The sequence below is a fragment of the Grammomys surdaster genome, unplaced genomic scaffold (assembly GCF_004785775.1).
Source record: "Grammomys surdaster isolate TR1022 unplaced genomic scaffold, NIH_TR_1.0 129, whole genome shotgun sequence".
Classification (NCBI taxonomy): Eukaryota; Metazoa; Chordata; class Mammalia; order Rodentia; family Muridae; genus Grammomys; species Grammomys surdaster.
Genome location: NW_021604587.1, coordinates 12440640 through 12467564, shown reverse-complemented (window position 1 = coordinate 12467564; position 26925 = coordinate 12440640). Strand labels below are relative to the sequence as shown.

The window sequence follows — 26925 nt, the reverse complement described above, 5'->3', positions numbered from 1 at the left end:
GGCTGCTGTGGGATAAACAGGGGAATCGAGAGCAATCCATAGGCATGGTGACAAGTGTTTGGACCAAGGTCATGATGGTAGAGATGGAGTTAGTGGGCATAGGACTTTGGTCCTATGAAAGTGGACTTATTAGTGACCATGCGGGAAAAACAGAAGGAAGATAAAGGCAAGGATGACTCTCAGCCTCAGTGAGTTGGTAGGTGAAAAGTTAGATACAGCAGTAACAGTTCTTGAAGTAAAGACAGTTTGTGATGGTAAAGAAGCTCAAAGAGGAGAGAGGAAACTAAGAAGTCAGATCTGGACATGTTAATTTTGAAATATCTGGGAATGACACCTGGGGAGTTAAATGTCTGATCTAGATCTCACAGGTCATTAGACTGATATTTTAGGGAGGCAGCAGTAATTTGTCAGTATTGATGCCATGGAGGTTTACAGAAACCTGGGAGCATGGTGGAAGTGAGACATCCACAAACCAAGTCATGAAGGACACACAGAGTTTGTGTGTGTAAGAAAAAGACAGGGGCATTAGAAATGGCATTAGAGGAAGTGGGCATGGTCAGAGTGTGGAGAGAGAAGGTATTTCAAGAAGAAAGTAACTGTCAACCGCTTAGCAGCCAAATCACACATATACTGCCATACAACTTGTTCATAGTTGGTTACCATGGTTACAGCACTGTGTGCTATAACTTAGTGCGTTGTGTCTCCAAACTGTGTACTTTGCATACATACTTTGATTAGGTATGGTTCTGAAACAAATTAGGAGGAAGTAAATAGACAGTGGTGCAGATGGATTTTGTCAACAAAGGCAGAGGTCTTCCTTCACCTTTGCCTCTGTTATATTCACTGATCTGTCTTCGGTTCTCAGTACTGGTATGGATTTCCCAGCACGTGGTATGGAGTTGAATATATGTGGTGAGTCTTTGCCAGAAAACTACCCAAATTAAAGTCCATCTTTATTCAGGGATGCCCCTGGATTCTGCCACCTTTTGGTGGCCATCTCTTGACATTGGATTTGCTGTGATGAATATTGCTGGGGTTTTTTTTTTTTTTTGGAATTTAGAAAGATAATGTTGGATGGAAGAAACTAAGAATCTGAAATACCTTTCTTAAAATGTCCATCTTGTAATTGCTATTTATTTACTGATGCCTTTTTCCATGGGGAAAGGACAGGTTTCTAATTGATAGCATTGTGATGAGCTAGGAAGACATCTTTAGATCATGTGAAGAACGCCTAGATTTGTTGAAGCAGAGCCTTGTCTTGGTATTATACAAACAGGTCACAGAGCATCTGAGTTCCTGAATATCCTTTTTCTCTAACTGACAGCATTTTTCTGGTATTCCTAAATGCAATGGCCCAGGAGTCCACTGGGCATAGTATGGATCTACTGTGGTATGTGAGTTTGGAGAACACATCTTCTCAAGGGAAGCTTTGACTCTGTGGTTTTCATTGAGTTTCTAGAGACAGAGTCTACGGAAGTGGGACACAATGCAGTGTGCATCAGAAGCCCTGGGGTGCTTGTCAAGACATTCTTACTGAGGCTAGTATTGGACCTTCACAGAACTCTTCTCTGTATAAACCCAGAACATCAATGTCATTAATTTCTTTGTTAAAGAGATCAGCTTTTCAACATAAAGAAAGAACACACAGTGTTCTAAATAAAAATATTCAAGGGGTCAGGCTGTGGTGTCCTTTAATCCCAGCACTTGGGCAGAAGCAGGTGAATCTCTGTGAGTTTGAGGCTGTCCAGGTCTACAGAGTGAGTTTCAGAACAGCCAGGGCTACACAGTGAAACCTCTCTCAAAAAACAAACAAACAAACACAAACAAACAACCTAAACCAAACCAAACTAAACAAACACACACACACAAAAAAAGAAATGTTGAACAGTATCCTCAGAAATGGAGTTGTTAGGATGCTAATACAAAGGGTGCCTGCTTGTGGTCCTGTTGACTGGATGCCATGTTGTAAGTTATGAATACCGTCCCACTTCTTTTTAACAGGAATCTTTCGTGTTTGAGCCCAACTGCCTCTTCAAAGTGGATGAATTTGGCTTCTTCCTGACCTGGAAGAGTGAAGGCAAGGTATGGCATAAGAGAAGCTACTTTCCTGATCAAGCCATTTCACTTCGCAACAGGTAGACCAAGCACCTCTGGAAGGCATGGAGACCATGCTTACTCATTCTCTTGAGATTCTTCACTGCATACTTTTCTGTCCCACGAGTTGAGGACACCATGGGAATTCAAGATATTATGTAGCTTAACTCTCAAATGATTCAACTGGAGGAACAAAGCTGGCATTTTTAAAAGAACTAAATGTCACTGAGCATTATGAAAAAAATAAGTTACGTTGTTATAAAAGCATGTCTGGTTTAATCTTGAAAGTTAACAATATTTTCTAGAAAGTAATTTTCCAGCTGAAACAAAGAGGTACCTTGAAAGAGGTTCCTTAGAGCCTCAGGAGTGATTGGATGTGCAGCACAACGCTCACATTTAGTGAATATTGGAGATGAACCAAGAGAGATGGAGTTGGCAATGTATAAAAATTGGCATTATTCTTACTTAATGTCTTATATATGCAGATATTTAATGGTACATAGGCATTATGTTTGTAAGTGCAGTAACATTTTGTAAACATTTTACTAATTATTTAGAATTACATTCATATATATGTATCCATATTTATGTGTGTATACATATATAAAATAAGTTTGAGTGTCTTCTTTCTGATCATTAAACATCGTTACTGTTATTTTGTTTGCATTTTGCCATTTGTATCAACAGTATTGATTTTATCTTTAGAAATGTTTGTTAATACTCTGTGCCATAAGGCTGGCAGAATCTCAGTTCATTGCTGGGGTGTATGCTCTCTCTTCAGGAAGGACAAGTGCTAGAATGTTCCCTCATCAACAGTATTCGGCCGGCAGCCATACCAAAGGTAAATGCGATTGGAGTTGTTCTTCATTGTTATTTTATTTCCAGTGTGTAAGTGGGTGCATGCATGAACATCTGTGTGTTGGGATGCAGAGAGTGTGCATGCACTATACGTTCCTATGGAATGGGTTCTGTCTGCCCTCCTTTACATGGCTTCTGGGAATAAAACTCAAGTCGTCAAGCTTGCTCCACCAACACTTTTACCCTCTGAGCTGTCTTGTTGGCCCTGCGGTTCTTTTAAACATAGATTTACAAGACTTGAAAAATGATCTCTGGAATGCTGGTTAATTTCTTATTGCCCCAAAGTTATCAGCTTAGATTTAAGAATGGGCACTGACTGGACTCTTCATCTATAACTCTTATGTGACTTGTGTTACGTTATCTGGATTTCAGTTATATTAGAAATGTTTTAACCCTTGGAACTAACAGCATTGCATGGTGTCCGTATCAAAAAGACAGATCCCTTCATCTGGAAACTAATTCTAAAATCTCTCCGCATCCCCTGGAGTCAGCGATTTGCTCTTCGTGTGTGACTGATGAGTGTGGGGGTTTACATGGCTGAGGCACCCTATATTTATTCATCTGTACATTCAAGACATTAGTGCACAAACCAAGCCTGGCTCACCTCTGAGAGGGAAGGCACCCAAGAGCACAGAAATTAGTGATCTTCAGAGATTGGTGTGTTTGCATAAGAAGCCATCTTCCTAGCACTGTGAGGGACTAAAAGGGCTTCTCTTCATAGAATACTCAACCACAGTATTTATTTCCCTCTGTGTGGTTTCAGATTTCCAAAACAAAATTCTATTCCTGTTTGTTTGTTCGTTTTTATTTGTCTGTCAGCTGGCCTCTTCATGTTAGCTGCGTTTCTTGTGTGATCACATATTGGAATTATCTCTCAAAAATGAATGTGGTATTTTATGTAGGAATTAGGGAAAACCTTCACAGCTTTCCTTCCATGTAAGGATGCATAGATTGAAAAAAAATGAAAATGCTTGGTCTTTGTATCCAAGCTGCTTGAGAGTCTTAACTTCGTTTCCTCAGAATAGCCTGTGGCAGTGACTATGGTGATATTGTCCTCATTCCTGGTAAGTAAGCCCGTGTTCTGTGGTAAGAGGCCCTTTTGGATATTTACGAACACAAGTACACACCAATCACTGTCTTTCCTGAACATTACCAAAGCTGAACTTTTCTGGGATTGCCAGTCAAAAATTCAGACAAGGAGGCTAGAGATGTGGTTTGGCGATTAAGAGCACTGGCTGCTCAAGTGGATCCCAGTCCAAGTCCCAGAACCCACGTGATGGCTTTCGACTATCTGAGTACCAGACACACACAAACATAGACACACCAACGCCATCAAAACAAATAAGTGAGATTTATTTTTAAAATATCTACACAAAAGACTATTGAGCTAAGTTTTCTTTAAAATAAGCATAATGTTCTTCTGAAGCAGTTCTTGTCCACTATAATGTTGGAGACTTCAGCCTCCAGGTTTTATAATAATGCTAGCTCCCTGGGGTTTTAAATGCAGCCGGGACCATTTCCCTTTAGGTATATTTTTACACAAAGTGTGGTTTCTTTTCACTTCATTTTTCTCTACACTCTGCGACCTAACATATTTTTTTCCTATTTTTATACATCTACAGGATCCCAAAATCCTGGCTGCTCTTGAAGCTGTTGGAAAATCTGAAAATGATCTGGAAGGGCGGATATTGTGTGTCTGCAGCGGCACAGATCTGGTGAATATTGGCTTCACTTACATGGTGGCTGAAAACCCAGAAGTAACTAAGGTAACATCCCAATGGTCTCCCTCCCCAATAAGTATATGTTGTGTATGCACACAGCTTTTTAATGTTTAATAGAATTTTAAATATGAAATTGAGAATCGTATAAGAATCGTATAATCATTTTAATCTTTTAAAAGTCCGCTGCTCTTCTGGCATATTAGTATAGAAAAGTCAACAACCAGAATGCCTTCATCACCTATCATGCACAGAGGACAACCCTGGTGTGATATGTTATTAGAAACCTAGTCCGGGGGCCTTCCATAACTTGAATGTACCCAGGAGTCCCTGAGTTAATAGGTCTGAGGTAGGAGATAAGAGGTTCCTTTTCTGTTAAGATCCGAGAACTACAGTTTGAGTATCACATATCTTGGTCAGTCCTGCCCACCAGAAACACAATGTAAACCGCATATATGGTTTAAGTATAGCTGGTTGGGAGAGAGCATACATGGCATGGATATGGTTCTAGTGTAAAAAATGTAATAAAAATTAAAAAGGTAATGAGTGACTCAGTAGTGGAGACTATGACACACACATTCAATATCCTGGGTTCTACCCTCAGTGCCAGAGACCAACATGGGTATAACTATTTCTATAAAATACAATATTTAACCCAAAATATCCTAACCATTGTTACTTTAGTATGCTATAAGCATAAAATTTACTAGTGACATATTTTACATTCATTTGTTCATGGTGTTCGACATCTAGTGTGTGTTTTCACATCAGACCTGTCAAATTAAAAGTGAAAAGTAGATATTGGCTATCATATTGAACAGTGTAAATCCAGTTGCTTAAAAGTCCCAAACTCTTCCTCAGTAAGTTGTTTGAAGTATATTGAGTTAAGACCCATCTTGTATTATGATGCCCATTATGTATTATGAAATCATTGCCCCAGCAAGCTAGTCTCTAAGAGATTTTGGTGAAAAAAGCTTCAGACTTAAATTTTCCCAACTTGACTTCCAAACATGTGTAATCAATACGAAGGAGACCAAGCCTTTTCTCTTCTATCATAGAGACCTGGATTTGGGAAAGGAGAGTTCTTTCATTTTCCATTAATCTCATAATTAGAAATACAGCAACATAGCATCAGTTTAGTGAGAAAAATATCAGTAGAGATGCTGAATTGTGTAGGTAGAAGAATTTTCACCAGTTAACATCAAGTGGGGAAACATAAGCATGGACTCTGGGTCTAACAAGAAAGAGGCAGAACTGAATGTTGCTCACACTGGGGCCACAAGGCTCAATCACCATCACTTGGATGGCTCATTCTAGAAGCACTGGACTCACCTGGGATGTCCTTACACACTAGTCCAGATGCACTCATGCAGAGCCTTCATTGTAACAGTAACGTCCAAGTGACTCTGTGTGTGTGTGTGTGTGTGTGTGTTTCAGAGGCTCTTGCTTTGTGCTTTTGGAACCAGGCATGGGCCCTCCAAGGACAGCCTATCTCAGTTTGGGAGAGCTGCTTTTACAGGCCTCTGAAGTTTTTATTTCTCAGCTCAGACAGGAGTCTAATTTGAAAGGATTATTGACCTTGATCTAGACAAATAGTATTGCTGAATCTATAGTTCAGGTTTGCATATTTGCTTCAAAGGTCTTTCTCATCACTGTTTGCCATAGCAACACTGAATCTGGGGGATCCATTCCAGCTAACTGCTAAGTGAACGACTTGTTAGTCAGATACAGATGTTTGGTTTCTTGAAATTTTGCAAAAATGTTATACACTTTGTTGTCTTGTAATATCAATTCCTGTTAGATAAAACACTATAAAGAATCTGCACTAGGGCTCTGATTAGCTGAGCAGAAATACTTACTTTTCCTTCCCAGCCAAGTAGGAACATAGACACTGTATTTATTCTTCTATGTCTCACTTCTTTCCTTCTGTAAAGTGAGACTTGTATAAAACTGCCTACTGTAAGACTGTGAGGGTTGCGGGAGTTGCTGCTTTGCAGACGGGCTGTGCATTCCATCCTCCTGTTAGCTATGATGATCCCAAAGTCAGAGTGTAAGCTAGGAGGGGAGGGGAAGTTCAGGATGAGCCTCCTACCATCTCATTTCTCAGACATGACATAAACTGTGGCACTCCGAAGACCACATGGGAAGGTAGACCAAAGCCCAGGCTTAAATTCAGGGTGTCGGCCTTCTCTCCTTGATCCTGGCTATGTTGTCTGAAGCCCCGAGCAAGTAAGGTCCTAGGAAGATGGCTTAAAATAGCAAATCTCAGGGGTTTGTTTCCTATAATTTGATTGCTGTCAATCTTTCTCTAATGTGTTTAAGAATTTCCTCTGGAATATACTTAAGTGAGTAAGTTTTATTTAGAGGAGTGATAAGGTGGACAGTACATCCTCAAAGATAAACTTCAACTGTTTTTCTTTTAGTAGCAGTTACATTAAAAAAAAGCCTTATTTCCTAGAAAATAGACTATCAATAATTCTATCCCTATTTTCAGTTCAAAGTCACAGATTTTTAACCCTACTGTTTTTAGGGGGAAATATGTTGGCTTCTTGGAACTGTTATTTAGAAGAAACAGGGTTTTAAAAATATTTCTTTAATGGTATAATATACAAATAATAAATCTTATTGTCCAGACTGAAGAGTGTTACAGCATGTCCTTCTGGTTGTTGAGTGCTTGCTGACAGCATTAAATACCATGTTTTTCCTAACTATGAGTAATAATTTTTCCCTGAATTTTTCAGTGAATATGCATGTAGGTGATAATGATGCCCATATCTTGTTACAAGTATTTAAAAAGATTATATTAGTCACAGCAGGACCTTTACTGCTTTCGTATTGACAGTATTTTTTGTGTTCCCATTTTATTCCTAATCCTGGATAGATACATCCCTAACAGATTATACAAGCCAAAAAATTAGAGGATTTAAATGAAATGTATGAGTTATTGGGTAAGGTAAAAATTAAAAAAAATGAAATAATTTATCAATCAACTCATGTCAGTGAGAAAAGCAGAGTACCTGGAGAGGTGGATGTGACCCAGTGGTACCAGTCACAAGTGAATGGAACCAAAGACCTTCGAATTATGGGATCACAGGATGTGCTAATAGCCCAGTTAGCACATATGAAAGATATTCCAGTAACAGCAAAGAAGTGATTTTTAAATTAGTCTGTACAGATCTTAAGTTCTTTGGCTGAAAGCAAGTACATATGCTTCGCTTGCTGGCCATTCTCTCAATGGCTAAGCTGCAGACTTTAAGTGTGGTCTGTTGATTGGATGTCATGGAGCTTTTTATATATATACCACAGACATTAAGGATATGTGTGGAACAGGCTACAGTTAAGCCCAAGTTTCATAGCTCAGTGACTTCCTTTAATCTATTGCCTGTCTAGTGCTATGTGGACTAGCACCTAGATAGCATTGGGAGGAAACAAATAGCAGCCTACCTGTAAAACGATAGCTCTAAAATATTCAACTCTAATAGCAACAGGCCTTTCTCTTTTCACTAGAATGTTTTATTTGTTTATGTAACATTTTCTTGTAACTGGCATAAGCAGGTTTGGAAATTGTTATAAAAGTGTTGCATTGTAACCCTTCAAGTTTGGGGCAAGGAATTTACTACATCAGCATGTGGCCTGGAAATTGAGTTCAGCCTCTGGGTGTCCATGGGCTTCAATTGTCTTAGGAGCATTCTGTATTGCTTTCTCTAACCAAGGAGGGTGAGGGGCAGAGAGTTTCTAGCGTTGCAGTTGATTATTGAAATGCTTGAATCTCCTCATACGTCCTAGACTATTGTGCTACAGAACAGTCCAACTGTTCTGAAGAATTCACTTCTCCAAACATTTCACTGAAGCCAACTTTATCTTAATCCAGACTCCAGAAGAACCAAATTTAACTCAAGAGAAATTTTCTGACGCTGAGCAAGTCTTTCATATTGTTAAGAGGCTCCAATATTGTGTGTGTGTGTGTGTGTGTATGTGTGTTTGTGTGTGTGTGTGCCTCATTTTACGTGGCTGTTTGGTAAGTCAGTAAAATCCAGATGATTCGAATTTCTCCAAGTTCAGGTTGCAGATCCTTATAACGTATTTTCTAGTCATCTGACTGTGAAAATGTGATTGTTTTTCCCAGAGATGAAAGTCTTATGTAAGACATCTTGGAAGCTCAGCTTGTGCTGTCTCCAGCTGCTCTCAGTGCTCTGTAAACAAACTGGCCTTGCCACTTGCCACTTACTTAGGCTTGAGCTTGACTCCACTTCTCCTCCCTTATATGGTATCCTAAAGAAGTTGGTAGCCAAACTTTTCACCTGCTGTCCTCCTCTCAGCTGCTCTGCCAAGACCACCCACACCTCCCTCTCATACCCCCAACCATCCCTTATATAATTGAAGTTTCATCTCCTCAGTATATTCAGAGCACAGTTGCTTCTTACTGTTGCTATTCTGTGCTGTGGTCTTGACTAAAACTGTTTATATCCCTTCTTCTCCCTCCCTCCCTCCTTCTTCCCCCTCCCTCCCTCCTTCCCCCTTCCCCCTCCCCCTCCCTCCCTCCCCCCCTCCCCGTGTGTGTCTTCATTTTGACCTTGCCCCTTATAGTCCATTCTCAGAATAGCAGCCGAAGATAAGCCCCTTCAGATCTGGGGCTTTCATCACTTCGGATCCTCTAAGGCCTCCAAGTCTCTGTGAAATCTAGCGTCCTCTGCTTCCCTGCCTGCCCTCACCTCTGTTTTCCTCAGCCATGTTTCCGTCCTATCTCCGAGGATATGCTGGCTGTTTGCTCTTTCCCCTGTTATAAGGAAATGTTTTATGTATGGTTGTTTGTTTTGTTTCATTTCCCTGTTTTTCCTGGTTCTCTTCCCGTCCCTGCCAGATTCTTTTCTACCTACTGAAGCTCTGTCCTCTACCCATTTCAACCCTTCCCCAATCATCCTGCTTTCAAAAACAGTTTCAAACCTTTTGAAAGTGCTGAATAAATGCAGGTTTACTGGAGACAGCTATGCTGACTGCACCAGTATGTCCTAATCAGGTGGTTAAGATGTACAGTAAGTAGTCTTGCCTCGCTTTTTGGGAAATGGGTTCTAGTATCCCACAATGAAAGCCTGAGACCACAAATGGTGCCATGCTTTACATTCACGTCTCCATTTTGTCTTCTTCCTGTAAATACATCTGATAAAGTTCAATTTATGTTAAAGGAAGCCGAAATACATAATGAATTGTGAACAATAGATTGTGATAAAATTGCCAACATCAGTACAGTTATGCGTGAGGACATTATTAAGTAAAATAGGGACTACTTGAGCACAGCCCGTCTGATAACGAGGTAGCTCAGAGTACCTAACAATAGGGTGGTGCATGCACCATGGACCCACTGTTAAAAGGGGTGACTCAGATCCCAACTGCATAGAATGGGACAATGTGGGATTTGATTCTGTTACCAGAGAGTGTGCAAGTTGTAACTTATGAGTAGCTTGCTTCATTCATTTTCATTTAATATTTTCAGACATGAGCCACTAACACCATTGAAAGTGAAATAAGGGGTCTGGAGGGCCCACTATATCACCTCAGTGCTTTATACTTTGATTTTATACAGATTAGCAGAGGAGGGAGATAGGAAAATGGTACTTGACAGACAGGCTGAGAGAATGTGATTTGATGGCAGTCTAAGGGGAGCAGAATGATCTATAATCCCGGGTGGTTTTTTTAAAGTCATTTTTCAGGATATAATGAGATTGCTGCCACTGAGTGTCCATGACAGGACTGGAGGTTTCCATGCTGTTCTCTTGGCCTCCTCCCAATCTGAATCATTATATCCTGCTTACCCAACTACTTCCTGTCCTTCCAGTTAGAAAATGTTGCTTTCCTTTCCTCTCCTGAAAAGCCCTCTGTTAAAAAAGGAATTGCTAACAAATTGCTACCACCTTTACCCCAACCCCAGCATGCTGCTGGGTGAAAGGCATGTCGTCTCTGTCATGTAGCTAAAAACACTTGAGAAGAAGCAACCTCATGCTGAAAGCTTTGTCCCACTTTCCAATAAACTGTAATAAAGCTTTTTATTCCTCCTCCCTGGACCATCTTCATCCCTTTGCTTATTATTTTATCATAGGCTATGCAAATTACTTAATAGCAAGCTCACCGAAACTTATTTAGTTAAAAATCGAACTCTGTCTTGTTTGTTTGTTTGTTTCTCAGAAGGCTGCTAGCTCAGAAGGGTTTCAGTCTCCAGCAAATAGGAGTTCAGATGTCTTTCAGTAAGTTACAGCTACTGCTGCACAGCCGACCGAAACCCCAGCCACTGTGCCGTGCACCAGCCTCAAACACAGCCAGCATTCAATGTTTCCACAAATAAATCTATCATTTTATAGCGACTCAAATTTTCCTCTGATTACAGAAATAAGCTGTTATTGTGAAGTTCAAAATGCAGAGATTGGAGCTGGGTTCCGACAGTTTCCATCCCGCTCATTATACTTTCTTCAAGTTGTAAATATTTGGTGAACTTCGTAAATTATACTTTGTGACTAAGTTACCAAATAAGACTTGACTAACTACCGCAGAAATTAAATTATGAAAAATAGTAAGTGTTCTTTTTGGGGGTACAAAAAATGATAGTAGGGTGTGTAATTTATTACAGGCAATAAAGTATCATTTTAAGAAACTGAGTTAAATGTGAAAGGTACCTTGCTTGTGCTTGGATTATGTTGACTAAGGACAGAGGTTCCTGGAGAAGGAAGGGATTTACTCTTTGTTTTTATGGAGAAAACAAAAGCAGCCGGCTCACTTCCTTCTGTTGGCTCTGCTAGCATCCTTCATAGCCTCAAAGACCTCAGTCTAGTTCCTGTGTGGATGTTCAAGCACTGAGCAACTTAAAGGAATCAGACTCAGCATCAGCTAGGTCTTCAAGAAATACCAGTTCTCAGGCCCCCTTCTTGCCTAATAATGAGAAATTTATATAGAGTCTAGGAAAGTTTTAACAGATTTCCCAGTGATCTGGCAATTGATGTTTGAAACCAATTGGATTACTATAAAGGTAGATTTAAACCACAAATCACCGATTTCCAAGCCCACAAAGTATAAAACTGATTGTAGCATACACGTAGACGAATGACGATCCCTACTCTACCAGCCTGCACATGAATTCACCAAGGCAGAGCAAGAAAAGGCACCTGGGGGTGAATCAGTGTCTGTGACTCTAGAGAGCCCACACTGGCTTAGCAGCACCCCATAGTAAACATCGTTTTTCATACAGTAGGTTTTTGGTTTTTTTGTTTTTTGTTTGTTTTTTGTTTGCTTGCTTGCTTTGTGTTTGTGTTTTTGTTTTTAGTTTGGGTATGGTGTGCCCAGGGTCTCATGTATTCTCAGCAAATGTTCTACCACTGAGCTATACCCCCAAATATTGCAATGCTACTTTGTATGGTTTCATATGGTTTCATAGGGGGTATAGGCTGGTGGCTCCCAGAGCCCTAGCAACTCCTACAGAGCTTCAAAGTCCTGTCCAGGCCCAGCCTCAGCCCCTCTGAATTAGAAACCCATGTCGTAGTGATCTGATTTGCCCTCCAGATGATCGTGCTGCCACTGAGAAGTGTGGCCATGGGAATACAGTCCATCAGTTGCCTTAATATCCCACCATCCTATGGAGATCTAGGAGAAGGGGCAGTCACCTGCTGGTGAGCTGTGCTTTCTGTGTCCTTAAGTAGCTTGTGAATCTGAACCTCTCCCTACTCCTCAGTATTCACTGACTAAGTCTCTTCACTACATTGCCTCACAGTGAAACTCAAATATGACAAGCATAAGGGTGTGTGTGTATGTTCCAACATGTGTGTATCTCTATCTCTCTCCCTCCATCCCCCGTGTGTGTGTGTGTGTGTGTGTGTGTGTGTGTGTGTGTAGCATGTATGTATATATCTGTGTGTGGGAGAATGTGTGTATATGGTGTGTGTGTATCTCTTGTGGCTGTGTGGTATGTATGTATGTGTGTCTGTTGGGGGAAGGTATATATGTGTATCTGTGGGGAGAGGGTGTGTGTGTGTGTGTGTGTGTGTGTGTGTGTGTGTATGTGTGTCTTGGGGGGAGAATGTGAGAGGAAGGCCTCTCTCTCTCTCTCTCTCTGTGTTTGTGTGTGTGTGTGTGTGTGTGTGTGTGTATGTGTGTGTGTATTTCATGTTTCCAAAGCTAACAGTTGGCATTTTCATGCCAAAGTGTTAGATCCAGCAAGAAGACTGGAGTGAACATTATGTTTTTCATTTTGGCAAGGACCATAGCTAGCTCTGAGTGCCAAGCCATGTTGCATACTGAAGAGTCCATTGAGGTGCTGAAAGGTCATTACTTGTGCTCATCAAAGCATGGATGCTTACCAGGAGATTATTGTATGGTAAGACCATGGGGGTCAAAGTATGGTCAGGGCTCAGTGGGTCATATCACTGAGGAGTCAGTCACAGAGCTGCTGAGACAAAAATGCTCATTTTGACAAGATGCTCAGGTTCTTCCTGTGGACACTAAGGTATGAGTAGCCCTATGGGAGAGCATGAAAAACTCAGTGCTTCTCTACTCATGTGAGCTGTATACAGGGAGAAAGATTTGTATGACATTAGAATGTTGAGTCCAGATTGGTCCCTGGTTGCCAGTAGAGGAAAGAGGTTGCCCTGAATCAATAAATGTGATGTAATTTTCCCTGTACCCTCAGTGAGTAGTTTTTACAAGGGAAGCAATCTTTTCATCACCTAATCAAATGACAGGCGAAATGAAATAAAAATGGCCCCTGGGTTAACAGGTTTAATATAATCCAGAGCTAGAGAAACAGAATAAGAACAATCAGGCAAAAAACATATATGAAAATGCAGGCAAAAGTAAAGGAAAATTGTTTAGTGCGGTGCACCACTAACAAACCAAACACTGTCCACACAAGGAGCTGTCCAGATGGTGGGAGACCAGGTCCTCTGAGTAACATTTGGATGAGTCCAGAAAATGGCTGCCAGGTTGTCAGAGTGAAGGAAAGGACATGTTATTCTGATGAAGTATCTGCATAAATAGTCCAAGAGGGGCTTCACAGTGAGCTGTGTCTCAGATGATAGCAGTCTGAAGGTACCCAGGGTTCTTAAATTGTATTATTGCAACTTGCAGTTATCAGTTGTGAGGGATGAGTCCTATACACCAGCTCTCATTTAAGTATCACCATAGAGTTGCTTCTGTTGGCTGTCAATCCGTCTGTGGTAATATTGAACTAGTCACCTGGCTTAGGCATATCTTATGTTATTAGAAAGCTCAAAGTTGAGTTACCATCGCATTCTGCATAGAAAGTGCAGAAGAATACAGTCAAACAATACCAGAAGTCTCTTAAAATGAGTTTTCCAGTTCCTGTGTCATCTCTTAAAATTGCTATGAAGTTTGCTTTCTATAAAACTGCTTCAAAATGAACAAATTGAGTGTTCTTTATTACGCTCTAGTGTTATATAACCACCACCGCTGTATAGTTCTATGACATCTTCATCATCCAGAAAGGAAGCCCATCCTGCCTCCATCACCCCTGCCTGCAACCTGAATGCAGGCTTTTATCAGTCGTCCTCCTGCTGTTTACCAGCGTAATGTATCACATCCTATCACTAGAAGTTTCAGCATGTTCATCTGTTGGTCTTTAAAACGTGATCCAGGACATGAGTGTCACCAAGTCGCTGTGACCACTGAGGTAGGCTTTCTGGGAGTTTTAGCTCCTTTTCCTTTGGAAAATGTCCAGCATCCGGAGCACTTCCCTTTGAGAAGCTGTGGTGTTCTTGCGGGCCATAGTGTTCCCTGCTGGTGCCCTCCCACCATTGTATTTCTGGAATTTACTAGTAGAGGAACAGAATCTAGGCCCTTCCCAGAGCACGTATTTTGCCCTGATTTTTGTTTATCAGATGCCTCCAGCAGGAGATGCAGAGTAAATTAGAATAATCTCCACAGAAGCACATTGTGAAGTTCAAATTTCTCCTTTGTCTCCTAGAAGGAAAAATGTCACTAGCCTTAAATTGCTTCTCCATTTTCCATAGAGCTCCAGCTTTTACTGTTAGCAAAAACAGCCATTGGGGTCATACCATGTGTGTGTGTTTATACACACGTACTTCCATGCATATATATATATATGCATTTATGTAATGGATTACTCACAAGTATACAAACATGGGTAAGCCAGATCACTTTAGATACAGCTCAACTGCCCTGAGCTTTACTATCTGGAGCAAATAATTTAATCATAATTAGGAGTTTGCGAGCACAGCCCTTACAGCCAATGAATAAAGAGCTGAGCTTTCATCTGTGGTTAAACAAAGCATGGAAACTGTGCTACAAAGGACACATATGGTCCTGGAAGCTGAAAAGATGCTGACCCTTAGTAATAATACATACAAGCTGAACATCCTTACTTTCAGAATTCTAAATCTAAAGTGCTCTCAGAGTCTGTATTACAGACATGAAAGAGAGATGGGACCTGGTGTCACAGGTAATAGTCACAATGTAGGCGCAGTAAAACTATTGTAAAAACTTACCATCAAGGTATGGAAATAACGTATATGTATATACAAATAAACTTTATATTTAATATATGGACTCATCCCTAAGATATCTCATTTTATATGTACTGGCTAGTTTTGTGTTAACTTGACACAAGCTAGAATCATTTTAGTAGAAGGAACCTCAATTGAGAAAAGTCCCCATCTAAATGGCCTGTAGGGAAACCTGTTGTGCATTTTCTTGATTGATGATTGCTGTAGGAATGCCAAGCCCACAGGGTAGTACCACCCTTGAGCAAGCTAAGGGAGCAAGCCAGTAAGCAATGTTCCTCCGTGGCTTCTGCATCAGTTCCTGCTTCCAGGTTCCTAACCTTACTTTCCTCAGTATGATGGACAGTTTGCTACCTGGAAATATAAGATAAAATAATCCCTTTCTCCCCAAGTGGTCATGATACTTTGTTTTGTTGTTTTGTTTTTCACAACAGTGAAAACCTAACTAAACCAGTGCATTATCTTATTATGGTATATCTGCAGGTATTCCAGTCTGAAGAAATCTCAAACAGTTCTGTTCCCAAGCATTTTAGATGTGTGTTGGACACTGTTCAAAGTGTTGTGCATATTATTTAATGTCATAACATTTCAACTTGATGAGTATTAATGATGATCTTCCTGATCTAGAGGAGAGGTGGCTTAGGAGATGAGCTTGCCTAGGTCATCCCATCAGTGACATCGTACACCCTTGGTGCCAGGCTCTGCTCCAGATCTCAGGTTCTAACACTGCCGGGCTTCAGCTCTCAGCTCTGACTTTCTCTTACCAGTATAAAAACAAAAGTGCAACCAGCCCCTTTGCCTGTAACGTAATATGGTTTTCATGTAGCATTTAAGTGAATCCCTTTAATGAGATTGGTATTCTGTGGAATTCATGTGCTTCGAGAAAGCCACCATCTCAACACTATTGATCTGTAGCCTAGTCAAGCAAGAGACAGCATATTCAGAGCTATTCTATTCTCATGTGAAGCTCAGCAGAGAGGAGGGTGGGTTTTTCCTTATTTCCCACAGTGCTTTTGAAAGAATACCAATTTAAATATTTCAGAAATGCTACTCTACAGACAGAAACAGTGATTTCACAGATGCTTCATTCAGCCAGACATTACTGGAGCAGTACCAAAACAGTGATGAAGTCTTGGCAGTCATTTATTTATTGATACTGTGAACATTCTATTGATTGTCAGTGTGCCCTCTAGTCCCTTCTAGTGGATGAATATATGGTAGGAAGCTTTCATTAGAAGATAGAACCTCGAATAACAAGACTCAGTCTCAGTAGTTTATTATATTACTTCTAATACCTCTTATGCTGATAGTCATAGTTTATAGGCTTCCCTATAGATCTGACTTCTTTGAAATAAACAAATTGATGCTGCCTAGCTTGACAGAGTCAGTCAGCCAGAGATCCACTGACTGATATTTGGTAACATAGGAACTGGACAGGTAATATGATCTGCAGGTCAAAATAATATTTACTTTGGCCTGAAATAATTTTCCAAACTGTATCAGTTGGTATATTATCTGGAAGAATGGGAGCTTGAGCACTTCAGTGCCAGGCTTCAATACATACATACATGCATACATGCATACATGCATACATGCATACATACATACATACATACATACATACATACATACATATATATGAGTTCATATATGGCTTTGAATTTACTAGATACTTCCTTATTCTTCATCATCAGAATTCTGTAGAATGAACAGTTGAGACAAATATAGCTCTAACCAAACTGGTGGTTTCTGACATTCAAAGACTGATGTTTTTGTTTTTTACAAAGCTTTAAAGTTCTTCAAATATTTTAGAGCATCCCATATAAATGTAAATATGCTGAAATAAGCAGGATTACTTCAATGTCTTTCAAATGTTTTGGGGGCTTTGTAAGAATATAGGTGTACCATGGACTTTGAAGTATCAATAGATGTCATTTATTTACGTCAAGAAGTAAAGGAGGTATAAGGCCCAAGTCTTCTGTTCAATATGTAACAGTCTGTGAACATCGATGGGGAAAGTGGAGTAAGATTCTATAGATTCAAAAGAACCTGTTTTACAAGAGATCTTTGACATCAGGCTTAGAAAAAGCAAAAACAAAGCAAAAATCCTGAATAATGCCAGTGGACTTATTACCCAGAGCAGAGCTTTGTCCTCTCCTCTCCAGTGATTATTTACAGGTCCTTTTTGACCTAACTCTCCAGTGTTGTTAAGATAACCAGCAAGACTGACAGCCTGTTTTGAGTGTCTGAATGACTGTGCTAATTGTGGCCAACAGTATCTAAACACAATTCAAGCCTCCCCAGCTCTATCAAACATAGAGGCAGCAGGCAGGCTGCATCCTACCAGATACCATTCTCCATGCTCAGAAAGTCGTCTAGGAATCCATTCCCGCTTTAACTTTCTCCAGCTTCTCTCTGGAGAGAGAACAGGATAAAGAACAGGTGTGGCTTGGAGACTTTCAGCCAATGTCAAGGACAAGGTCCCAGTCACTTTCTTCCGTTCCCCCATCTCTCCTTCCAAACATGGAAACATTGTGAAAATTTCAATCATTTCCCAAAGGCCTCTGTGATTATGATTGGGTTGTGTTTCTTCTCTTGAGTTTGAGACAGATCCTTTATAACTTCCTGGACACTGGTCTCTGTAGTTTGCTATTTGTTAGTAAAACTCAGGAATCCCACTCTCTGTCTCAGGCTTTTTTATCTGGCCTTGTCTTAGCTTCGTGAGTATAGACCAACCCTGTCATCTTACTCTCCTTTTACACACACATTGTTGGTGGTGACTTTCCTTGCTTGGTTTATTCTAGCCTTTGGCACTATCATCATCTACCTGTTAGCATGCAGGGTGCCAACACCTTGGAAGATATGCTGAGTGCCGGAATTTCTCTATGTGGTAGGGCCAAGAGAGAATAGTTGACATGAATTTTTTATTATTTTACTTTATTTATTATGATTGTTATTATTAATGTTTGATCATTTTAGACATGAATATAAAGTATTTAGATCATATAGAGTATTTAGACAGTGTGTTATTTGGTATATAAACTTTGGGAGCCAGTTCCTATTTTCTTTTATCCTCTGCCCTCTACAGTTTCTTAGTTCTTGGACCTTAGTCCTGTACTGAGGGCTGTGGTGACATGAGAATTCAAATTGTTAGTCACTGGTCTTTGGAATCTTTTGCTGCTGCACTGGCTCTAGCCTTGGTCTTCAGGGTGCTGACTGCAGTCAGTGACCCAAGTCACTGTCCTGAGAAGTGCACTGCTATCTGCTTTCTGTAGCTAGTCTTCTAGTAGGCATTCCACAGTAAGCCATTGTCTTGATTTTGTGCAAAAGCCTCCTTCTAGCAAGAGATGCTGTTACCCCAATAGGCTTCTTTCTCCCAGGACACTTTCTCCTGCCTAGAAGTTCCTAGAAACCAACAGCTCCTGGGGTTCCCTGTCTGTGTTGTATCTTCTTAGTCAACCTGCCTGTGGCTGTTTGCGCAGCCTTGGTAATAACGTAAACTCCATAAACTGTTTCAACAATGTAGTGGGGCATATGAGTCCTTGAGAAGCTTTGTAAAGAACCAAGAAATGAAATTTTAAAATATAGAAATGTCCCAATTGGCAGAGATCACTCTGAGAGTGGTTATTAGTCATTTGGAAGACTTGATTCAAAAGCCTAATGGTTGTTATATGTAAATTATGCATAAGGAAAATGAATTATAATTAAAATAAGACAGGCCTCCCAGTTGCTGATGGAGAAGACACCAGTTTCCTGGTGCAGCTTCATTCTGCAGTGATCACATCTCCTTCAATTGTCTTGTTCTCTCATTACGTAAGGATACTATAGTGATTCTTGCATTAAAGTTACCTTCAGGGTTAAAGTGAAGAATAATGGGGACCCACTCGTGGAATTACTGATTGTTTTGGTTCAGGATCTGGCATTTCTGATACGGACCTAGGAAATACTTAAATTACCAGCTTGGGAAACCTGTTCCAAAATTACTTGTATATTCATTAGTCTTCTCATCCATGACTGTGAAGTACATGAGGAAATGACCCAAAAGGAAGGTTAGTCATCTTGAGGTTTTTAGAAGATTCAGTCATTGGTAGCATAGCCCCTATGATGGTTAGTGTCAGAGAATCTAGAATTTGCAAGCTGAGCGTCTGAGCATGCCTGTGGGGTATTATCTTGACAACATTAGTTAAAAGTAGGGGTTCCATCTTAATTGTGGGTAGGGCCATTCCATAGGCAGGGGATCCAGGGATGAATCAAATAGAGCAAATGAGCTCACCATTAGCAAGCATTCATAACCGTTCTTGACGGGATGAATGGGGCCAGCTTCTTCAATTTCATCCTACCTTGACCTTCCACCATGATGGAAGATAGTTTGAATTTTGAACCAGAATACTCCCTTAAGTTGCTTTTGTCAAGGCATTTTATGGCAACCATAGAGAAGTAAATAAGATGTGTATGCTTGGACCGAACACCACGGCAGGAGCACATGACAGAGGAAATTTTTCATCTCATGATTGACAAGGAGCAGTAGAAAAATAAAAAAAGAGGAGCTCAAGCTAAGATTTAACTCCTTCTGGCTGCTTGGTTCCTACTCTTACAAGTTTCAGGACCTCCCAAATGGCATCACTGGGTCAGCAGACAGTAAGCGTCTTTGAGCCAGAACATGGGTACTCACCAGACATCTCATTTGCTTGTCTTTTGATCTTTGTCTTCCCAGCCTCCAGAAAAGTGAGGACTATATGTATTTTGTCTATAAGTCCCCCCATTATAGCATTTTATTATGGCTAAAACAGATTAAGGCAGAAACCAAACCTAGCTAGACTTTCCTAGATGGGACAGTGGGACACTAACAAGTTGGGAGAAATACTGTTTTAGATGCATCATGCTTTTCAAATGAATATGCACAGGTTCACCTGGCAGATATAGACTTTGATTAATGGGCTGCATGCGGGAAGACATCTAAGACTCTATTTCTAACGAATTCCCTGGAAATAGTGCTGCCCCTTGGCCAGGAATCACACCTCAGTTAGAGGGTGTGTGTGTGTGTGTGTGTGTGTGTGTGTGTGTGTGTGTCTGTATGTCTGTGTGAAAAACACATTGCTGAAGGCTGAGGCTGTAGGTCAGTGGTAAAGCCCTCATCTCCTGTTTATGAAACCCTAGGCTACACGCCCTCTCTCCCCAAAAAAGAAACAGATTTCTGTTCTCCATCCTCTGAGTCCCCATCCATTCTGAGTCAGGAGGTTAGACATGATCATTTACATTCAAATTACTTCCAAGTTACCTTGTTGCTGTTCCTGAAAGGAAGGGTTGGGAGGAGACAGAAGGGAACAGGAGGAAAGAGGGAGGGAGGGAAAAGGAGGAAAGAAGGGAGGGAGGGAAAAGGAGGGGTGGGGGGCTTTTAAGGTATAACCCAAGCTGGCACTCCTGGTTACTCGGATACTTTAACTAGCAGGTCTATGCCACTGTTGGGTGTCATTTCCTTGGGATGACTCCCACAGTATATAAAGCAGGGACAGAAGAGTAAAGTGAAATTCTGTTGGTAGTCTCCTCAGATGAATAAGGAGATTTGAATAATGGCTCTAGAAAGAGCTGAACTGGGACCTGTGACATGGAAAAGGGAGGAAGAATTTAAACCACAACTCTGGCTATCCTGGAGCTTTGTAGATCCATCTGACCTCAAACTTGCAGTGACCACCTTGTAAAAGACTGGCTCTCAACCTGTGTCATGACCCTTTTGGGGGTCAAACAGCCCTTTCACCGGGTTGCCTAAGTAAGACCATCAGAAAACACAGACATCGATAGTACAATTCATAACAGTTATAAAGCAGCAATGAAATAATTTTATGGTTGGGGGCTATCGCAACACGAGGAACTGTATTAAAGGGTCACAGCATCAGGAAGGCTGAGAAGCATTGTTTTAAAGGAGAATTGTTGCTGTATCTGCTCAGTTTAAATTCATGTGGGTTTAGTTTTGTTATAATGGTGTGTTTATAATTGCATTCTAATAATGAGGAGGGGTTCCTTTTGTTTGTGAAAGTGTTTTCTAGTGTTCTATAGCAAGGAGACACATAATGAGGAAGGCCCAGACATTTGCCAGGAGCTGGATGCTTGCTGTCTGGCTATCTGAATGAAGAAAATCGGGTCAAGGAGTGCTAGAAGCCAGGCCCAGTTTCCCCAGGAACCTCTTCCTCTCCCACATTCCCAGATAGTTCTACACAAGACTCTTCAAGGATTCCATATTCCCAAGAAGGGGTACACTAGGTCAGTTTAATCTATAAAGCATTAGAATGTATTAAAGAGTAAGAGCATAAAGTGATTATCAGTGCTATTGTATGTATTTAGTATGCTCAGGGCTTTGGCTTCAATATTCATCACAAATAAATAAAACTAAAATTTAAAGAAAGGTGAGACTTTAGGGAAGCCACACCTGTCTTGTATTCGGGAGCTGTTTCCTTTTATGGTGAAGTTGCCACTCAGAACAGCAGGACCAAAAAGAGAGTGCCCAGTGTGGTAAACCTAAGACCCCACCAACGCATGTCCGTTATCCAAAGGCTCAGAGATATACCTCTAAGGTTGTCATGCTGGTAAATTATTCAAGCTTATCTACAGCAATTCAAACAGGTGTATCTAAAATCATCACTTTAAAAACTGTTAATCTGGAAGTAATCAAAGTGGTCCATAGAATTGTAGCTCATGCCTAGCAAAACTTTTCAGAGAAACTCTAGGATTCTAGTGACACCTGCTGGCATCTCATCTATTTAACGTTTGAAAAGAAAAGGGAAACATGGCAGGCATTAATGTTTCCTGTAGTCACTGTCACTCATTATACTATGTATTTGGCCCTAGAAGTGACAGGGAAATGGGGGAGGTCTGAAGGAGCTTTCCTTCATTAGACAGGGAGACTTAAAAACATCCCAACATGGGGGACCTGCCCCAAGACAGCTGCTCTGTAACTCCGGGCAAGGTCCTTTGCTGTGCTTTCATCTTCCCAAAGTGAACATACCACAGCCTCCCACCCAGTGCTGTTTAGCCCTAAGGATGGAGTTGGCATTTGCAATGAGTGGGTTTTGTCATGAGTGTGATATCAAAGGTCATCACCTTTCCATTCTGATAAACACGAGTTTTCCCCAATGCTATTTAAAAAAGAAAACGGAAAAAAATGATGAAGGCCGCTTAAGACTCCTCAATACCTCCCCTCCCCTAGTTTCTGGTGGTTATTTCTAGAAACAACTAAATTAGTGTGATCAAAAGCTGTTGTTTCTCTGTACCAACCACTTCTGTGCCCTAGGAAACTGTGGACTTTGTTCTGTGTTTTGGAACATATCTCAAGCCTTCAGGTTGAGAAAATACCCCCAGTTAATGCCATCCAAATTATTTGTGCTTTTTCTGTCTGCTCCTGGGAAACTGTGTGGGCCTGTGGTTTGTTAGGCCAGTTACAGGATATTCAATAATCTCCGGGGAGTCAAGTCCATATTTAGCCCGACAGAGGAAGAGCAGTCTGGTAATGAGAAATGAAGCAATTCTTTAAAGCTCCTATTTCATTTCTTGCTTCTCTCTCTCTACCCAGACCTTACCTGTTTGCAGAAGCTTTTGATGCTATTTGTAGTTCTCAGAAAATGGCCTTTGCTAGCTGCAAAAAGAAACATGCCTCTCAGAGTTCTTCCATCTTCCATCAGAAAGCTGTTAGCAATGTCTGGAACTCTCTGAGGCAATAAAAGCCATTAGCTTCACACCCAACAGAACAGCAATAGTGAGGATGTCGAAGTTAGCACCCCCATGCACTGTTGGTAGAAATGTAAGATGACATAAAATGTAAGATCACAAAAAGCAGTACAGTATTTTCTTTAAAAGTTGAAAGGATCCTCATGTGGTCCTGTGGTCCTGCCTGTGGGCATTTATGCAAAATAATTCATATCAGTTATTGACAGTATCGAAAATGAAAGAGCTCAGGTGTCCATGGAGATACTTTGCATAGTATAAAATATAGACCCAGAAAACTTGTGACCAGTGAGGGTCAGAGGGAGAGGCACAGATGGGGATGGTGAGTGCAGGACATTTAGGATTAGCTAAAGCCCCTGAGAAAACCATTTATGTTCTGTGTATTTTTACCAAAATTAACACGGGAAGACATCACATAACAAGACCCAAACCATACTGCTATAATGCAGCTATCAGCTCAGGAATTTCAGAGATGAAATCTCTTGTCTGATGATGTGAAGCCTGGTGCTGTTGGGCAGTGCTGTGTAAGAGGAATCTGTGAAGAAAACAGTGTTTCTCCTGATCACTCTCAGGACAGTACCTCGAGTCCTCATGGCTTTGCAGCACTTGAATGTCAACTGACACATCAAATTTTAGATCTATTCAATTTGAATTTAAAGAATCCTATGATCAATGCCAGAGGCGTCCACATTTATATTATTTCTTTTGGCAGTAGCTGCAAACCAAAAGAGGTAAAAAGTGGGCTAGGGAGAAGGCTTAGGTCTGTTCATTCCCAAGCACCAGTTTGGTGCAAAGCATGTCTCCAATGTGTCATTCCTTTATGGCATTCATTAGCATCAGACATTGGATCCAGGAGCAGTGTTGGCTTTAGTTCATGGGCTAGCCTCTTCTAGAAAAATGCCCTTTTACAGATCCAAAGTTCTTTCCCATCATGCTTAATCTGTCTTCACTTTTCCTTGTAAACCCATGGAGTGATGGTATGAACTGCAGCTGAGGTTCAAGTCCTTATACAGAAGTTATGTGAACGCATCCTGCTTGCTCTGGGTACCGTGGCAGCAGGCAAGAAATGTTTGACTTTTTAAGGCTTTGCTGGAAAAGACAAACAGGTGAGCTATGTAAGCCAGCCAGATGGAGTGAACCAGACACTGCAGTTAAGGGCCTTGTTACATTTGTCCTCTAAAATGGAATAGGTAAATGTATCAGCATGTACTGTGCAGCATGGCTTACAAAAGGCTGAGCAACTAAAATAATAAGGCTTATATTTAAACAGGCTGCAAATGGGAGGCTTAGCAAGCCAGCCAGTGGGTGGCATCTCTTTTGAGGCAACTCAGTCTTTCATGGCATTGTAGATGCCACATTTAACTTAATGTAAAAAATGAAAGCTGCATATTAAAGAATAAAACACAACTGTGTAAAATATAGATGCCTGTGTGTCACAAGGGGCTAAAAGAAGAGTCTGCAGTTTTATTACACAGAGGTGAAAGGCTGTCTAATAAAAAACCCTGTACTTGGGTATGGTAGATTGTTCACTGTGGACATTTTTTTTCTTCCTTTTCCAGCAATGGGTAGAAGGCCTGAGATCAATCATTCATAACTTCAGAGCAAACAACGTCAGTCCGATGACATGCCTCAAGAAACAGTGAGTTTTGTTTGCAATGCCTTTTGTTCTGAGGAGTTATTCAGTAAGTGTTCTGACTTGGAGGGAAAGACTTCATCACATCCATCAGGCCAGGGTCCCCTTTCCTTCTGTACCCCTGACTTTGGAAGTTGACCAACTCACACCTGTATTTAAACCACATAGCAAGGCATGTGTGATGTCCTCTTCACAAGACCTGTAACAGAAGAAAGGTTGATAGCACAGGTATCAAGCATTGTTATGGTTTTTGTTTGTTTGTTTGTTTGTTTTGTCTCCTAAACTCCATTTTCTGATGGATAGCTTTGCATGCCTTGCCTGTAGGATGAGTTCTTCTGTACTTCAGGTCTCCAGTGCATGAAACATTGAATTTAGTGATATAGCCAATGTAGCATGAAATATTAAAAATACAATCCACGCTATCACCAGCACGGCACCGGCCTCTTCTCATCTCTTGGAGACTCTCTAACCAGGAGCTCTGAAATGTCTCCACCCAACTCCCTAAGTTCCCACTGGCCAGTCGCTGCCATGCCAGCCCCATGCTTCCAAATTCCCATGGCTTTTGGGGTGAACATTTTGCAAACCCATGCTTTGCCACTGTACCTTTCTCTCTGGAACCCAGTTGAGTCACCACTTGAAGGAAAACACCACACGAATTTAGTTCAAAATCAACAGGTAACCCAATCTCTGGGCACATCAACTAGCGTCCTAATTGTGTAAGCTATACTAAATATAATTCCTCCAGTGGCGAATACTGGCAGATCCACCATCTAAACCTGAGGCCTCTTGTTAACTACATTTTGTCCTCCAAGCTCTCCCCGTCCAAAGTCAAGACACCTTTTTCTGCCTCCCTCTTCCCCTCTCTGACACGGAACTTCCCACTTCCCACTTACTCCTCACCCAGTGATTGGTTTCTAGAAATCTTTCTTCATTAGGGGAAGGTTCACAGAAAGTCATCTGAGTCCATGATTTGCTCCTCCCAGACAGCCCGACTCAAAGTGAAATTAGCATCAAAATACAAACAGTACCACAGCTATTCACAAGAAGCCAAGAGAAGCATTTGGAAAAGCATCCACTGCATAAGTAAAGCAGAAAGTCCTGTCGCCCAACCCCCAAGAATACTGCTTCCTATTTAATATGTGGTCAGGGTTCTTTGGAATTTCTTTTGAAATTTCAGTCAATGGTTCAGTCAGGGCCTGAAGATCTTACTGCAGGTCACTGTTCCTGGAATCCCAAGAGGTTCACTACACTGATAGATTGTCACCCTGCTCAGATACATTTCTGGGCCAAATGATTGGTTCTCAAGTAGAAATTAACAGAAAAGCAGTGGTCTAAAAATTGTATGTGGCTTCAGAGTGACAGCAAATGACACATAGCTATGAGGAACCAAGACAAGCATATGATAGAGATGCAGATAACCTTGTGGAGATAAGCTTCCATCTCTGAAAATGAGGCCTTAGCACCAAGAGAGTGAACCAATGATTCATCACCCTGCTCAATGGGCCAACAAGTTAGTTCCTTAGGTACTTCCTGCTCTTTCTTCCTGGATAGTCATACTTAACTATATGGACTCTGGGCTATAAATATCAGCTTTTCCACTTTGGGCAAATCTTCAGTCTCACAGTCCCCATTTACGGACCAGATTACCATGTGGATGAAGTCAGAAAGCCCATCTCCTAATGTCTGGCATTCTCAGTGGAAGAGAGTTATGAAGGCTTGTAGATTCCTATTTGCTATGCAGCTCGATTTCTTTCCTCAGAGTCATTGTGCGTATTTCCTCAGAGAGAACCTAGTGATTGTTTCATACTGTGACTTTGGGTGCTGGTCGTTTCAAGGGATCATACTTACACTTGAATGATCAACATGCAGGCAGCAGTCCTTTGGAGCCACTGTTCACCCAGTTCACAGGCCGCTTAGCGAGGGTACAGAGCTGCTTACTTGTCCAGAGGATGTGTCCCTACTAACTGGAAGTCTCCATGCCTGGAAAATTATACTCCTCTTCCCATGACAGATTCAAATAGGGTAACAGAGCCAGCCCATATGCCACTAAAGGTGATATATGTCATATGAGGACATGTAAAAACCAGCTAAAACAAGTTTGCTTAAGCCAGCTCCAAGCCCATTCTGACTCCCTTCCTCCTTTTGTCCCTAAAACATCTCCAAAACAAAATCGCAACTTGTACTTCTGGAACTTAAGATAGGAACTTTCCCAAAGTCATGATAATTTGCAAGTTGTTAGATTGTTAGTGTCTAGAAATAGTATGTCTAAAAGTCATTAGCAGAGAACGATCTTGATTATTCCAGTGTGTTCTGTAATGCTCTGGTTCCCCACATGTCCTAAGAGCTTGGAGAAAGCAGAGTTACCCAACATTCTGAGACCTTCTCTGGG

General features: G+C 41.0%; 1 protein-coding gene across 3 annotated transcripts in view; it reads left to right on the top strand.

Moving 5' to 3' along the window:
• Plcb4 (phospholipase C beta 4) overlaps positions 1–26925 on the top strand; it is a 361998-nt gene that overhangs the window by 250184 nt on the left and 84889 nt on the right. For all 3 annotated transcript variants that reach the window (XM_028754855.1, XM_028754864.1, XM_028754872.1), the window contains 4 exons: positions 2002–2082; positions 2876–2935; positions 4575–4718; positions 24463–24542. In XM_028754855.1, the coding sequence (XP_028610688.1) occupies positions 2002–2082; positions 2876–2935; positions 4575–4718; positions 24463–24542 (365 nt within the window). The remainder of the gene's footprint in view (positions 1–2001; positions 2083–2875; positions 2936–4574; positions 4719–24462; positions 24543–26925) is intronic.